Source organism: Bubalus bubalis, chromosome 16, assembly GCF_019923935.1.
Source record: "Bubalus bubalis isolate 160015118507 breed Murrah chromosome 16, NDDB_SH_1, whole genome shotgun sequence".
Lineage (NCBI taxonomy): Eukaryota > Metazoa > Chordata > Mammalia > Artiodactyla > Bovidae > Bubalus > Bubalus bubalis.
The window spans coordinates 40,803,764-40,818,412 of record NC_059172.1 but is presented as its reverse complement, the minus strand read 5'-3'; the positions used below and the strand labels follow the sequence as shown (position 1 = coordinate 40,818,412).

At 36.1% G+C, this 14,649-nt stretch overlaps 1 protein-coding gene across 1 annotated transcript; it reads left to right on the top strand.

Moving 5' to 3' along the window:
- Positions 1–12,716: 12,716 nt before the first annotated feature.
- LOC112579665 (olfactory receptor 10A6) lies at positions 12,717–13,882 on the top strand. The gene has a single exon (XM_025266598.3). The coding sequence runs from the start codon at positions 12,965–12,967 to the stop codon at positions 13,880–13,882; it is 918 nt and encodes a 305-aa protein (XP_025122383.3). The 5' UTR covers positions 12,717–12,964.
- The last annotated feature ends 767 nt before the right edge of the window (positions 13,883–14,649 follow it).

Genomic DNA, 14,649 nt, shown 5'->3' with positions numbered 1-14,649 from the left:
ATAATTTGCAAATATTTTCTCTCCAGTCTATAACTTGTTTTTGTTTTTAAATTAATTTATTTTAATTGGATGCTAATTACTTTACAATATTGTAGTGGTTTTTGCCATACATTGGCATGAATCAGCCATGGGTATACATGTGTTCCCCATCCTGAACCCCCCTCCCACCTCCCTCCCCATCCCATCCCTCAGGGTCATCCCAGTGCACCATCCCTGAACACCCTATCTCATGCATTGAACCTGGACTGGTGATCTATTTCACATAAGATAATATAGATGGATTTACATACGTTTTGACTGTGCTGAGAAGGCATGTGATATTGGTCACTGCTACTAAACTCTGTTTAAATGTAATAATGGTGAAAATAGTTTGCATTTCTTGATACGAGTATATTTAAAGTTCTCCAAGTTTGAAAATACAGCAGGGATCCCTCTCTTTTAACAATGTACTGTTGTCCTTATTTTTCATAGATACATAATTTTTGATGACATTTAATATAATTGTTCATCTGTTACTGTATCAGTTCAGTTCAGTCACTCAGTCGTGTCTGACTCTTTGAGACCCCATGGACTGCACACAGCAGGCCTCCCTGTCCATCACCAACTCCCAGAGTTTACTCAAACTCATGTCCTTTGGGTCAGTGATGCCATCCAAGCATCTCATCCTCTGTTGTCCCCTTCTCTTCCTGCCTTCACTCTTTCCCAGCATTGGGGTCTTTTCAAATGAGTCAGTTCTTTGCATCAGTAGGCATCTGTTACTGTATATGAATACCCAAATCATCACTGTGCTAATGGTCATTTAAACAAAGCTCCAATGAACACCTACTTGCATATGTTCAGGTATACTGATGTTTTATTTCTCTATGATACATTCCTCAAAGTGGGCCTGATGGGATGAAGATCAATTGTGCTTATAGATTTTAATAGCTATTACAGAATTACTTTTCAAAATGTTTGTAGTTCTGTCAGGTAGACTTGAAGGCCCACTCTGTTACAGTAATAAGGTAGAACTTAAAGAGATCAATAAATAGATGAGGTTTATATTTTTGGAGTGAAAGCTGTTCCATGAATGAGTAAACAAAGTGTAGCTGTTTGGGGGGAATAGATATGGCTCTCATTCATGGGCTGAAACAGGTTATAATTCAGAAGAGTATTTCTCTTGGTATTTTTCAAGATGCTCATCCAATGTTGGTGACCAGAGGACTCCATGGGAACTTTCCTGAAATACCTCTTGATAGTACTGGTACCTTTTCACTTATGGGCATCTATTTTTAGAGATTTGTATTAAATTTGCTTTTGTAGGCCCTCTACCTCTAGACACTTTGTTTATAAACAATGGGTGGTTTTTTTTAAAAATTGTGTGAAAGTAGTATGATTAACTAATTGGGCATATTTTCAATGATTCTTGAGTCACATCACTACTGTGGTCTTTCTCAGCATGAATTATATCCCAAATTACAATATTTGAAACATTTCATGCTTGCTTCATATTTGAATGTTTCTATCAGTGAATAAAGAGGGACCATTTATTGAATCTACATCATATGAGCTCTTACAGTCCTTAATTTCTGCTCTTGGAATGATAATGAAAAGGTAATACATTATTTCCATTCCAAGCTGTCACTCAATTGTGAAAAAAATGTTTTTTAATTGCTACCTCTATTAAAATCAGAAATGTAGGTATAAAATTGATTGGATTTTCACAATGAAATTTCATCATCAAATATTTAAAATTAGTTTGAATAATATTTGAATGTTATATACTTTTCAGTAGGACATTAAACAGGCATATACAAATTCTTCCAACAGGCTCTGTCTCTGTTGTTCCAAAATTTCTCAAAAGACTATCATTTGAAATATATGTTGTAGAAATAACAGAAAAGAGAGAGAAATCAACAGGAAGTCTAATTAAATAATGGCTAAAAACATTTCAAACTTAGGGAGAGAAATGAACAGCCAGATTCATGATGATGAAAAGTACCCAAATAGGTTGAGCTGGAAAAGAATTGACCAAGACACATTATAATGAAATTGTCAAGATTTGAAGACAAAGAGAATTTTGAAAGAAGCAAGAGAAAGTGATTTGACACATAAAAGGTTTTCCACTTAAGATGGATTTCTCAATAGAAACTTTGCAGGCCAGGAGAGAATGGGATGATATAGTCAAAATATTATAAGAAGAAAAAAAAGAAAACACTGACAAATAGGAGTACCCAGCAAAGCATCCTTCACAAATGTAGAAGACTTATTTTCCCCCAGAAAAACAAAATGAGGGAGTTCATTACCATTTGAATTAGTAATCTAAGGGGAGCTATTTAAGGTAAAATGAAAGGATATTGACAATGTGAACATAATATAAAAAACAAAAATGAAGTTAAGTACATTGTAAACTTCAGATTCTCCAATATACTAATGGTGATCTATGAATCAATTTCAACTCTTATTAAAAATAACTATAACCACAACCATTTTTTATTGGATACACAGTATAAAAATGGTATACTTTGGCATCCAAACCTAAAATGTGAGAGCAGAGAAGTAAAAGTATAATATCTGTATGCTGTCATAGTTGTTTCCAACTTAAAATAGGACGTTATATTTCTTATATATATAGTAAGCTTATATATATTGTAAGCCTTGTACTAGCCACAAAGAAAAACTCTGTGGCTAGAAAAACTAGCCACAAAGATAACACAATAGATTAAGACAAAGAAACCAAAGCATATCACCAGGAAAAGTCATCAATCTCAAAGGAGACAGCAAGAGAGGAAGAAAAGAACAAAGGAACTACAAAAAGTCCAGAAATAATAAACAAAATGGCAATAATAAGTTACCAATTGATAAATACTTTAAATGTATGTAGATGGATTAAATTCTCTAATCAAAGACACAGAATGGCTGAATGGAGGCCTACGAGAGACTCATATTAGCTTTAATGACACACCTAGGCTGAATGTGAAGAAGTGGAAAAGAATATTCCAAGCAAATGGTAACCCAAAGAAGGCAATGATAGTTACACTTATATCAGACAAAACAACTAACATTACCCCTCAAGGAACTAGAAAAAGATGTATAAAATAAGTTCAAAGTTCGTATAAGAAGGGAAATAATAAATATGAGAGCAGAAATAAGTGAAACAGGGAATAAGAAAACAGTAGAAAAGATCAATGAAATAAAGGGCTGATTTTTAGAAAAGATAAAATTGACAAACCTTTATCTAGATTCATGAAGAAAAAGAGGACTCAAATAAATATAATCAGAAATGAAAGAGGAGACATTATAAATGATATCATACGAATATATTTCAGTTATAAGAGACTACTATGAATAATTCTAAGCCAACACTGAACAATCTAGAAGTAGTGGAAAACTTCCTTAAAACATACAATCTACCAAGACTGAATCATAGAGAAAATCTGTATATATCAGTTACTAGTAAGGAAACTGAGTTAGTAATCAAAAACTTTCCTACAAGTTTTCCTACAAGCCCCAAATCAGATGGATTCACTGGTAGATTCTACCAAATATTTAATGAAAAATTAAATGGCAACCTTCACTCTTCTAAAAATTAAAGAGGAGGGAACACTCCCAAGCTCATTTTACCTGTCAGTATTATCCTGATAACAAATCCAGATAAAGCAACTTCAAGAATAAAAAACTAAAAACTAAAAGCCATATCCCTGATGAATATCAGTGTAAAAAAATCTCAAAAAATTACTTGCAAACTGAACTCAACAGCATGTTAAAAATATTATACACCATTATCAATATTTATTCCTGGGATGCAAAAATGATTCAACATATGCAAGTCAGTAATGTGGCATACCACATTAATAAAATGAAAGGTAAAAACCACATCAAAATCTCTAGAGATGTAGAAAAAGGTTTGACAAAATCCAACATCCTTTCATGATAAAAACCTTCAACGATATGAGTATTGAAGAAATGTACCTCAACATAATACAGTTCTTATATGACAAGCCTACAGGTAACACCACGTTCAATGATAAAAATTTAAGATCAGGAATAAATGAAGGGTGCCTATTCTCACTTCCTCTATTCAATACAGTATTTGAAGTCCTGCTGCTGCTACCGCTGCTAAGTCGCTTCAGTCGTGTCCGACTCTATGCGACCCCATAGATGGCAGCCCACCAGGCTCCCCCATCCCTGGGATTCTCCAGGCAAGAACACTGGAGTGGGTTGCCATTTCCTAGCCAGGGCAATTAGACAATAAATAAATAAAAGGCATCCAAATTGGAAAGGAAGAAGTAAAATTGTTTTTGTTGGCAGATGACATCATCTTATATATGGGAAATCCAAAGACTCCAGCAAAAATCTATTATAACTAATTAGCAAAATCATTTAACTTGCAGGATACCATTCCAACATTCACAAAGCAGTTATATTTCTGTAGACAAAGAACAAACCATCTGAGAAGGAGGTAAAGAAAATCTCATTTACTATAGCATCAAAAACAATAAAATACTTGAATACATCTAACCAAGGAGGTGAAATATCTATGTATTGAATACTGTAAGACATAGGTAAAAGAAATTGAAGGCACAAACAAATGGAAAAATATGCCTTGTTCATGGATCATAAGAACTGGTATTGTTAAAATGTTCATACTACCCAAAATGATAAATTCAATGCATTCCCTATCAAAATTCCAATGACATTTTCCACAGAAATAGAAAAAACAGTCCTAAAATGTATATGGAATCTCAAAGGACCTCAAGTAGCCAAAGCATCCTGTGAAAGAAGAACAAAGCTGGAGGCATTACACTTCCTGGTATCAAACTAAATTCCAGAGTTATAGCAATCAAAACAGTATGGTAATGGCATAAAAAACAGACATATAAGCCAATGGAATAGAATTGAGACCCCAGAAATAAATCCTCACCTCTATGAACACATTATTTTACAAGGGAGCCCAGATGCTCCACTGGAAAAGGATAGTCTCTTCAATAAATAATACTGAAAGCTGGATAGTCACATGCAAGAATGAAATTGGAACTCTGTATTACACTACTCACAAAAATTAACTCAAAATGGACTCAACACAAGACCTGAGAATGTAAAACTCCAAGAAAAAAACAGGGAAAAATTTCATTGACATTGAACATCAAATTAAAAAACTTCTGCATAGTCAAAGAAATGATCAACAAACAGACAACCTATGGAGTGGTAGAATATATTTGCACCCATCTATCTGATGAGGGGTCAATATTAAAAAAAAATAAGGAGCTCATACAGATAAATAGAAAACCCTTAATAATTCAATTAAAAGAAGCAAAGAACCTGAACAGACATTTTCCCACAAAAGTGGGAAGCTTGTATCCTGTTACCTTGTGGAATTTGTCAGTTCTAGTAGTTTTTGTGTGGAGTCTTTAGGGTTTTCAATGTATAGTAGCATGTCTTCTGCATCTAATTCTCCTTGTTGCAATAATGGGATTATTGGTTTTGTCTTCCAAGATGTGCTGCTTGTATTGATTTCCATCTTTAGAGTATCAGAAACACAGATGGCACACAAGCAGAATAATTATTAATAGTATATTTCCCACTGGATACAGATTAAAGAGAGTGAATCTCTAAGTGTTGTTGGAAACCTATTGCTGACAGGAGGAGAAAGCTTCATTTAAAATAAAAACTGTTTGACTGTGCTAGGTCTTAGTTGCAGCATGCGGGATCTATTGGTTGTGACATGCAGAATCTTTAGGTCGAGTATGTGGGATCTTTCTCCCCGAGCAGGGATAAAACCCAGCTCCCCTGCATTGGTGTCTGCTCCACCTCATCACCACCTCCATCATGGTACCAACTTGGGGCCAGCTAAAACATCTCACTCAGCAGGCTGAAGAATTAATAGAAAGGGGGAGATATGAGGCCACTCCTATGGTAATGTTTGTGGCTATGCTTGCTATGTTGGCTTGTCAGCTGAGGCCTTCCAGCACAGAAAAGGTTCATTGGGCCTATTTGCCTAATCCACCTTCTTTCCAGCCTGTTGATTGGATGAATGAGCCCATTCATGTTTTTGTTAATGATACTCATCTTTTGTGCAGGGCTTTCATCTATCCTAATAAGGTTAAAACAGTGGTCAGCACTCCCTTCAATTTTTCAGGCGTGTCTGTTTATCCACCTATTTGCTTTGCCATATCTTCCTCTTTACAAGGAGCAGCTCCAGTTTTGAATGGATGCGTTAGCATTTCCTTGCAAGGCATGCTTACTGATTCTCTGAGAAGCGATGGCAAGAGAGACTTTTGGTCTTTACAGCTGCTGATGCTGGGGGCGCAAGAAAGATTATTTGATGCCTTAAAAAAGGCAGCCCCTCATTTAAAGGACTATCTGAGCTGTGCACTCCCCACTCCAGACTCTGATGAACAAGGACTGAAGGTCTGGGAAAGCATAAGCAGAACTTCTGGCTTTCCTTGTTGGAAAGAATGCTTGTATGCTCTTAGGTCACCTATTCCCATTGTTGCCACCAGACATTTTCTGATCGAATGGGGGAGCCCCTATCGTTTGGATCAACGATTGAACTTGATTTTTAAAGAACCTTATAGATCCATATGGAATGATTCATTTATCCTGTATCCTTTAGCAATTATTAGATGGCATGTTAATGGATGGTTTCCTCCTTTAGTGAGTTTCGGTGGAACAGGTCTCATACAGCTTGAATTATGGAGAGCATTGGCTGCTATGGCACCTGTGATTTTACATAGACCTTTAAATGAACAAAGATATATTGTATGGCCCTGCATGCATTCTCCCTATGCCTTTTTGAGGGCCAGAAATTGGGATGATTTGGGAGTTTTTGAAGGAGAAACTGTTTATAACATCAAATGTGTGAATTGTTTTATATCAAATTGTGTTTATGGAAATGATTATAGTAATTATAAGGCTATGATGATTGTAAAGCAACCACCATATTTGATGGTTCCTGTGAAATTAGAGGGACAGTGGTTTGATGATTATGCATTGAAAGTTTTACATGAATTTAATAGCTTAATTTCTTGACCCAAGAGATTCATTGGAGCTCTGGTTGTGGGAATAACTGCCTTGATTGCCACAATTGCATCAGTTAACGGTTTCTGCTGTTGCCCTGTCAAAAGAAGTGCATACTGCCTTGTTTGTCAATCATCTGTCCAAAAATGTCTCTGTAGCTCTTACTACACAGGAAATTATAGATAAGAAAATAGAAGATAAGGTCAATGCTTTAGAAGAATCAATTCCGCTTATGGGGCAAGAAATTACAAACTTAAAAATTAAATTGTCTCTAAGGTGCCATGCTGAATTTAAATGGATGTGCGTTACCCCTCTACAAGTGAATGAGTCCATGCACCCTTGGGAACACATTAGGAATCATATTTTAGGCATCTGGAATCATTCAGATTTTAGTATTGATATTTCTAAGTTACATCAGGATATTCATAATATGAAGCAGGTGGAGTTTGACTTTTCTTCTGAATGGCTTTCTAATTCCCTCTTTGAAAATATGGAGGGGTATCTTTCCCATGGATCCTTTTCTACAATAATGATTAACGTGGCCATGTGCTTATGCCTGTTAGTTCTGATTTGTGTAATAGCCCCATGCCTTTTCAGAATACTCAACCAAAGTGTTTCTGCTGTATCTACTGAGTTTCATACCTATGCTCTAAAAAATAAAAAAGGGGGAGATGTTGGGAGCCACGTTAGGCATTACTGACAAAATGGAGGCATGGCCCCAACCCCCTCTCTAGGTCCCGCAGCACGGACCCGGGATGAAGGAGTTAGACCTTGTGATTCTGACTTGTTTTTTCCTCTCCTCAGCTGAGTTGACCGAAAATGAATATTAAAGTGCTTATTGTTCTTGAGAGGAGCATGAGAAGGCACAAAGTCTTCTGCAACTGTGCTCAGAGAATAATTCATAAAGTTAATCATTGACCTTTGTTTAAGGACTTTTACAAAAGACTGTTCCAGGATGAGCACATAGGCTGCAGCTTGAGGCCATGGGAGGGATTGCTATCTGAAGCCTATTTGTAAGGAAAATGTTTATGGCAAAGGAGTTTACTGAATTTAGGGCTTAGAAATAATTAAAATAGTTAGAAGTTAAAGATTTAAGGAATGTTGTAATGTAATGTTAGAATATTTTACTATAGCTTATAGAGGTTAGGAATTTTAGAGATACTATAGCTAGAAGCCTTTTTAAGAGATAGTGAGCTCAGGATGTTAGGGGCAAACAGGGTTTAGAAAGATAAGAAATAAACTAGGGAATGTAGCATGAGTTACAATGTAATCACAAGTTAACTATAGGACACATAAGAGGAAGTAGATAATAGATGGTAAAGCTGATTCTGAGAGAATCGCTGAAGCAGGAACTCTGTTTGAAGGGCAACAATGATTTATGGAGATAATAAATCTGGGTGAGGGGGAACTGAAAATGTCAAACCTCTGACCTAATGCTTTTGTAAAAGTATAAAAGAAAATCTTAAACTTGAAATAAATGCGCAGTCCAAGAAAATTGAGAGGCTGCGTAGTTACTCGCCGACACCATCCCCCACTTCAAGTTGAATCCCTGGCTGCTGGAGCTGGACTCCGGCACATTGGGAGTACGGAGTCTTGGCCACTGGATCACCAAGGAAGTCCTGAAAAAGCTTTTTTGAAGGCGGAACCTGCTTCAAAAACCTGCAGTGATGAGAAGTAGACAAAGGTAAGCTGCATTTTGACCACATCGCCTAGTTCTGGAAAAGCTACGCCTACAGATTCAGGCATCTATTTACTCTGCTGGGACTGAGCCAGTGGTCTCCTTAGTTGTTTAGATCAATTTAGGATGATCCGTGAATCCTTGATTCTCCTATGTAATGTTGTTGTTATTGTTGAATTGCTCATTCGTGTTTGACTCTTTGTGACCCCATGGACTGCACCACAATAGGTTTCCCTGTCCTTCACCATCTCCCAGATTAAACTCATTTAAACTTATTTAAACTTAAACTTAAACTCCCAGATTAAACTTAAACTCATTTCCATTGAGTCGGTGATGCCATCCAACCATCTCATCCTCGTTGTCCCCTTCTCCTCCTGCCTTCAGTCTTACCACAGCATCAGTCTTTTCCAATGAGTCGATACTTTGCATCAGACGGCCGAAGTATTGGAGCTTTAGCATCAGTCCTTCCAATGAATATTCAGGGTGGATATTCTTTAGGATTGACTAGTTTGATCTCTTTGCATTCCAAGGGACTCTTAAGTGTCATCTCCAGCACCACAATTCAAAGGCATCAATTCTTCAGTGCTCAGCTTTCTTTATAGTCCAACTCTCACATCCATACATGATTACTGGAAAAACCATAGCTTTGACTAGACGGACCTTTGTCAGCAAAGTGATGTCTCTGCTGTTTAATATGCTGACTAGGTTTTCACAGCTTTCCTTCCAAGGAGCAAGCCTCTTTTAATTTCATGGCTTCAGTCACTGTCCAGTGATTTTGGAGCCCAAGAAAATAAAGTCTGTCACTGTTTCCATTTTTTCCCCATCTATTTTCCATGAAGTGATGGAACTGGATGCCATGATCTTAGCTTTTTGAATGTTGAACTTTAAGCCAGCTTTTCCACCCTCCTCTTTCACCTTCATCAACAGACTCTTTAGTTCCTCTTCACTTTCTGCCATAAGGGTGGTGTCATATCTGAGGTTACTGATGTTTCTCCCAGCAATCTTGATTCCAGCTTGTGCTTCATCCAGCCTGGCATTTTGCATGATGTACTCTGCATATAAATTAAATAAGCAGGGTGACAATATACAGCCTTGATGTACTCCTTTCCCAATTTTGAAGCAGTCCGTTGTTCCATGTCTGGTTCTAACTGTTGCTTCTTGACCTGCATATAGGTTTCTCAGGAGGCAGATAAGGTGGTCTGGTATTCCCATCTCTTGAAGAATTTTCCAGTATGTTGTTATCCACACAGTCAAAGGCTTTAGCACAGTCAATGAAGGAGAAGTAGATGTTTTTCTGGAATATGTAATGTTACTGTTATGTTTGTTTTACAGAGGAAGCAATAGAATCAGAGAAGTTAAATGACTTGTTCACAATATACAAACTATTCTAGCTTTTGACTCCTAGTTTAAAAGATCTATCTGTGATGTTGATTGTAGTGACATTTTTGGTAAAAATATTTTAGTGACTGTATTTGTCATACAAATGATCAAAGTTTCTTGAATAGGGCTGGGGATTTGGCATCCAGACTTATTACAAAGAGGCTTTAATCTGCTTGCCTTAACTTGTTTCTCATCACTGCACAAAATATACATTCCATCCAATTATCGTCCTACTCTGGTTTACCTGCCTTTGCTCACACCCTTATCCCGCCACTCTCTTCTTTCACATTTACAACTTTTTTCAGCCTCTGTTTCTACTTGCTATTGGGAGATGTCATGGTGAAATTGAGTTTCTTGTGTAAGGAGGTGTTTAGTCCCTGTAGGAATATGAGGGAGTGGTGCTCCAGGTTAGTCCCCCGGAGATTTCTCACCTGAGGGGCCCAAGTTCAAGTATCTTTAGTTATGCAGAAATACAAGAAAGCATGTATAAAGTAATTCTAATTTCTCCAGGGATGAGTTCTCCAGGGCATATGATTGAATGCCATATAATGTTCTAGCATCAGTACACTGAATCACTGAATTGTATTTATGAGGAAATGGGTTTTGACTAGAGGTGGAACTTCTGACAATGTAGTGTGAACTTTAAATTGATAGATTCAATAGGTAAGAAAGTGAAAATTCTGCTGTGTGCTCATTAGTGGGTGTTCCATTTGTAGTTCATCTTCCACCGATAGTTGGAGATGCTGTTGAAGTGATGTCTCAGTGCTCAGGAATCACTAGACACAGATGAAACGTTTGAGTCAGTAAACTGATGTTGATGCTGGTCAAGTTATTTTTCTCCCCACTTCAGAGAAAGGTTCAGGCAATAATTAGAAGTGTCAAGTACTTTGCATGCACTAAAATAAAATCTTAGAAGTTTGCAACTGGAAGGGAACTTGTTTAACAAGTCCAACACCTACTTTTTTCCATTGTAAGGATGAAACCTGAGGGAGTGATCTGCTCAAGTATTTTGTGTCAGTGAGTTATCAAGAGAGCATTATAGTCTTAGTTGAATATTGTGGAACATCTGTGGTCACTTGCTCTTTACCACTCACATTTTGTTCCATAACATGCTTAAAATCAGTCCTAAAAAGTTTTCATTTTATTTATATTATACTCTAAATTTTCTAATTTCAAAGTCCATCCACTTTTAAATATTGGCACTGAATACACATTATTCTTTCTTATAAATTTATTTTAAATGTTTGATCTTGTGAGTATATTTTCTTAATTTTAGGTGATTTTTATATTCTAAACATAATTATTATGGTTAATACAGACATTCAATTTTAATGATGATTTATTCAGAACAAATCAACTTGCCTTCTAGTGTCTACTAATGTCCTACTGATCCTCACCCAAGACATTAAATGTCTTCACCTTGCTGTTTCCTTCTCTTCTTCTGGGTTCCACATCATCTTCCTGATGATTTTCAAGTCACCATACAATGGCCAGTAGGCCTTCAATGGGATGCTAAGTTGTCATCAAAAACCTTTGATCCGAGCAGGTCATCTCTTTTCCTTTTGTTTTCTTTATCTCACCTAAGGTACTTCCCACTGATGACATTGTATGATTATATTTCTTTGAACTTTGTCCCAAATCAGAAGTAATCCATACCTCACTGGAATGTCTGAAGCATTTATCACCTCTGATTCCTAAAAGTGTTGTGCACTTTCCTTTTAGACTCTCTTTTCCTTAAAGGTTTTTTGGATTTTCTTCATTTTTTATTCCTTTATTCATCCAAAGTTGATTTAACATTTATTATGGGCCAGAGGCTGTTATAGACATTGTGAGTATAGCAAAAAATAATAAAAATCTTTGACTCCTGGAGTTAATAGTTTAGTGAGGGAGTTAGAGTTCATGTTTATATGTATAATCTAAATCCATATATATATCTTTTCTGTAAGATGTTATGGAAAAGCCTAGATGAACTTTTTGACAATTGATGGTAATGGACAATGGACAAAGATAGAGCTAGGACTTAGAGAATACTGAGACAAGGATAGAATGTTATTTTGTGTAGTGTTTCCAGCTCTTTGTTGAGTTGTGGGATTAAATGTGTACCTGAGATTACTGAGCCTAGAAAATGGTAGGTATTCAATCAGTGTTTGTTGAATAATTAATGATTAACTTCTTGGTGAGAAGGAGAGTAAAAGAGAAAAAATAGAGAGAAAAAACACATTTAAATCACAATTTCAGAATGATCAAAATTGGACTTTTCTTAAATCATCATGACAAAGATGAACCATAAAGAATTAACCCTGAATATTTTCTATGAAGGCCAATTGCAAGATAATTGACTATTATTTCACAGTCTATGAAAAAATCAGTAAACTGAAGTCATTTCACATTATTTACAGACCACCTAAGATCTGAAACACAAGTCCCTTTTTGTTTTTCTGCAGAGTTTTCATATTTAACCAAATCACAAAAGGGATTTTGAACTAGACAAATAGTTATAATAAATAACAATTCACTGTGTTGTATCTTTGAATTATTAGACTTATAAAAAATTTCATGGGTATGTTTTTCCAGTTGTTGACTTCTATACTTTATAAAACATTTGTTTTAAGACTATTTTCATTTTCAAGTTACACAAGTTGGAAAAGAATTTTGATATTATTTTGTACTTTTCAGACAAGATTTCTGAGACAGACTTCTTCACTTCCTCCTTTTTTGGGAAAAGATTCATTAATTTGAATAATTGTCCACTCTCCAAAATTGCCAAACCGAATTTCTGTCAGAATGAGTTCCTCTTTTTATCTTCTCTTAAGAATATCTAGGGTTGAATGAAAACATAGCTATTGAATTGTGACTTCATAATTTATATACTATGCCCGTAAATGCAAAATATGCTCCACTATTAAAATGAAAAGGCAAAATCAAAGCTCTGTGGTTGAGTTTATCCTCTTGGGCTTTTCTAACTTTCCTGAACTCCAAGGGCAGCTCTTTGGGATTTTCTTGATTATTTATCTGCTGACACTGATAGGAAACGTCGTCATTATAGTTGTCATCTGCCTGGAACAGAGCCTGCGTGTTCCCATGTACCTGTTCCTCCAAAACCTGTCTGTGGTGGATGTTAGTATCAGTGCAGTCATTATGCCCGAAATGCTGGTGGTTCTCTCCAATGAAAAAACGTCAATTTCGTTTGTGAGCTGCTTTGCACAGATGTATTTTATTCTTTTTTTTGGTGGGACTGAATGTTTTCTCCTAGGGGCAATGGCTTATGACCGATTTGCTGCAATTTGCTCTCCTCTGAGCTACCCAATGATTATGAACAAACGAGTTTTTATGAAATTAGTTACAGGCTCATGGACTTTGGGTTTCATGTTAGGTACTGTGCAAACAACATGGGTTTCTAGTTTTCCCTTTTGTGGCCCCAGTGAAATCAATCACATCTCTTGTGAAACTCCAGCAGTGCTAGAGCTGGCATGTGCAGACACATTTTTGTTTGAAATCTATGCCTTCACTGGCACCATTTTGATTATCATGGTTCCTTTCATGTTGATAATTCTGTCTTACATTCGAATTCTCTTTGCCATCCTGAAGATGCCATCAACCACTGGGAGGCAAAAGGCCTTGTCCACCTGTGCCTCCCATCTCACATCTGTTACCCTCTTCTATGGCACAGCCAGTATGACTTACTTACAACCTAAATCTGGCTACTCCCCAGAAACCAAGAAGCTGATGTCCTTGTCTTACTCACTTTTAACACCTCTGCTGAATCCACTGATCTACAGTCTGAGGAACAGTGAGCTGAAAAGAGCTTTGATAAAATTATGGTGAAGAAAAGTGGATTTACATACATTCTAACTATGCTGAGAGGTCTATGTGATATTACTGCTGGACTGAACTTTATTTAAATTTAATAAATGGTGAAGACTGTTTGCATTTCTTGGTATGAATATGCTTAATTTTTGAGTTCTACAAATTTGATAATATAGTAGAACATCTTTATATATTAATGGTTTTATTTTTTTCATACATGCATAATACTCCTTAATATTAGGTATCATACAGTTTCTTCAAAAAATTGTTTATTGGTGGCCATATGGGTGTGTGTTAATTTTTTGTTTCTCTAGAGAATGCTAAATAAAGAAACTAGTTTTATGCTTTCACAAACATTGTTGCTTTAATTTCTGTAGTATAGGTTTCTCAGTACGGTTTTCATAGAGTAAATAATCTGAGTTTGCAAACGTTCATGAATGTCACCAAACCTTTAAAAAATGATATTAACAATTTTGTATTGATTCTGAAAGCCCACTCTGCCCTACTGACTAGTTTCATCTCCAGGAAACCAACAAATAGAGAGAAGAGCTTTTTATTTTTTGAGTGAAAATATGTCCATGCATGAGTTGAAAAAAACAGCTCTTTATTGAGAAAGACCACACTGGTTCTATTCAAGGACCTACAGACATTATAATCCAAAACTGTATTTCATTTGGTTATTTTAGAATATATTCTTCCAGTGTGTTACTATTTTTGAGAGTAATTTATCATATTTCATTTTCACTTATAAGCCATGGTCTGGAAATCTTGTCAAAATTTCTGTT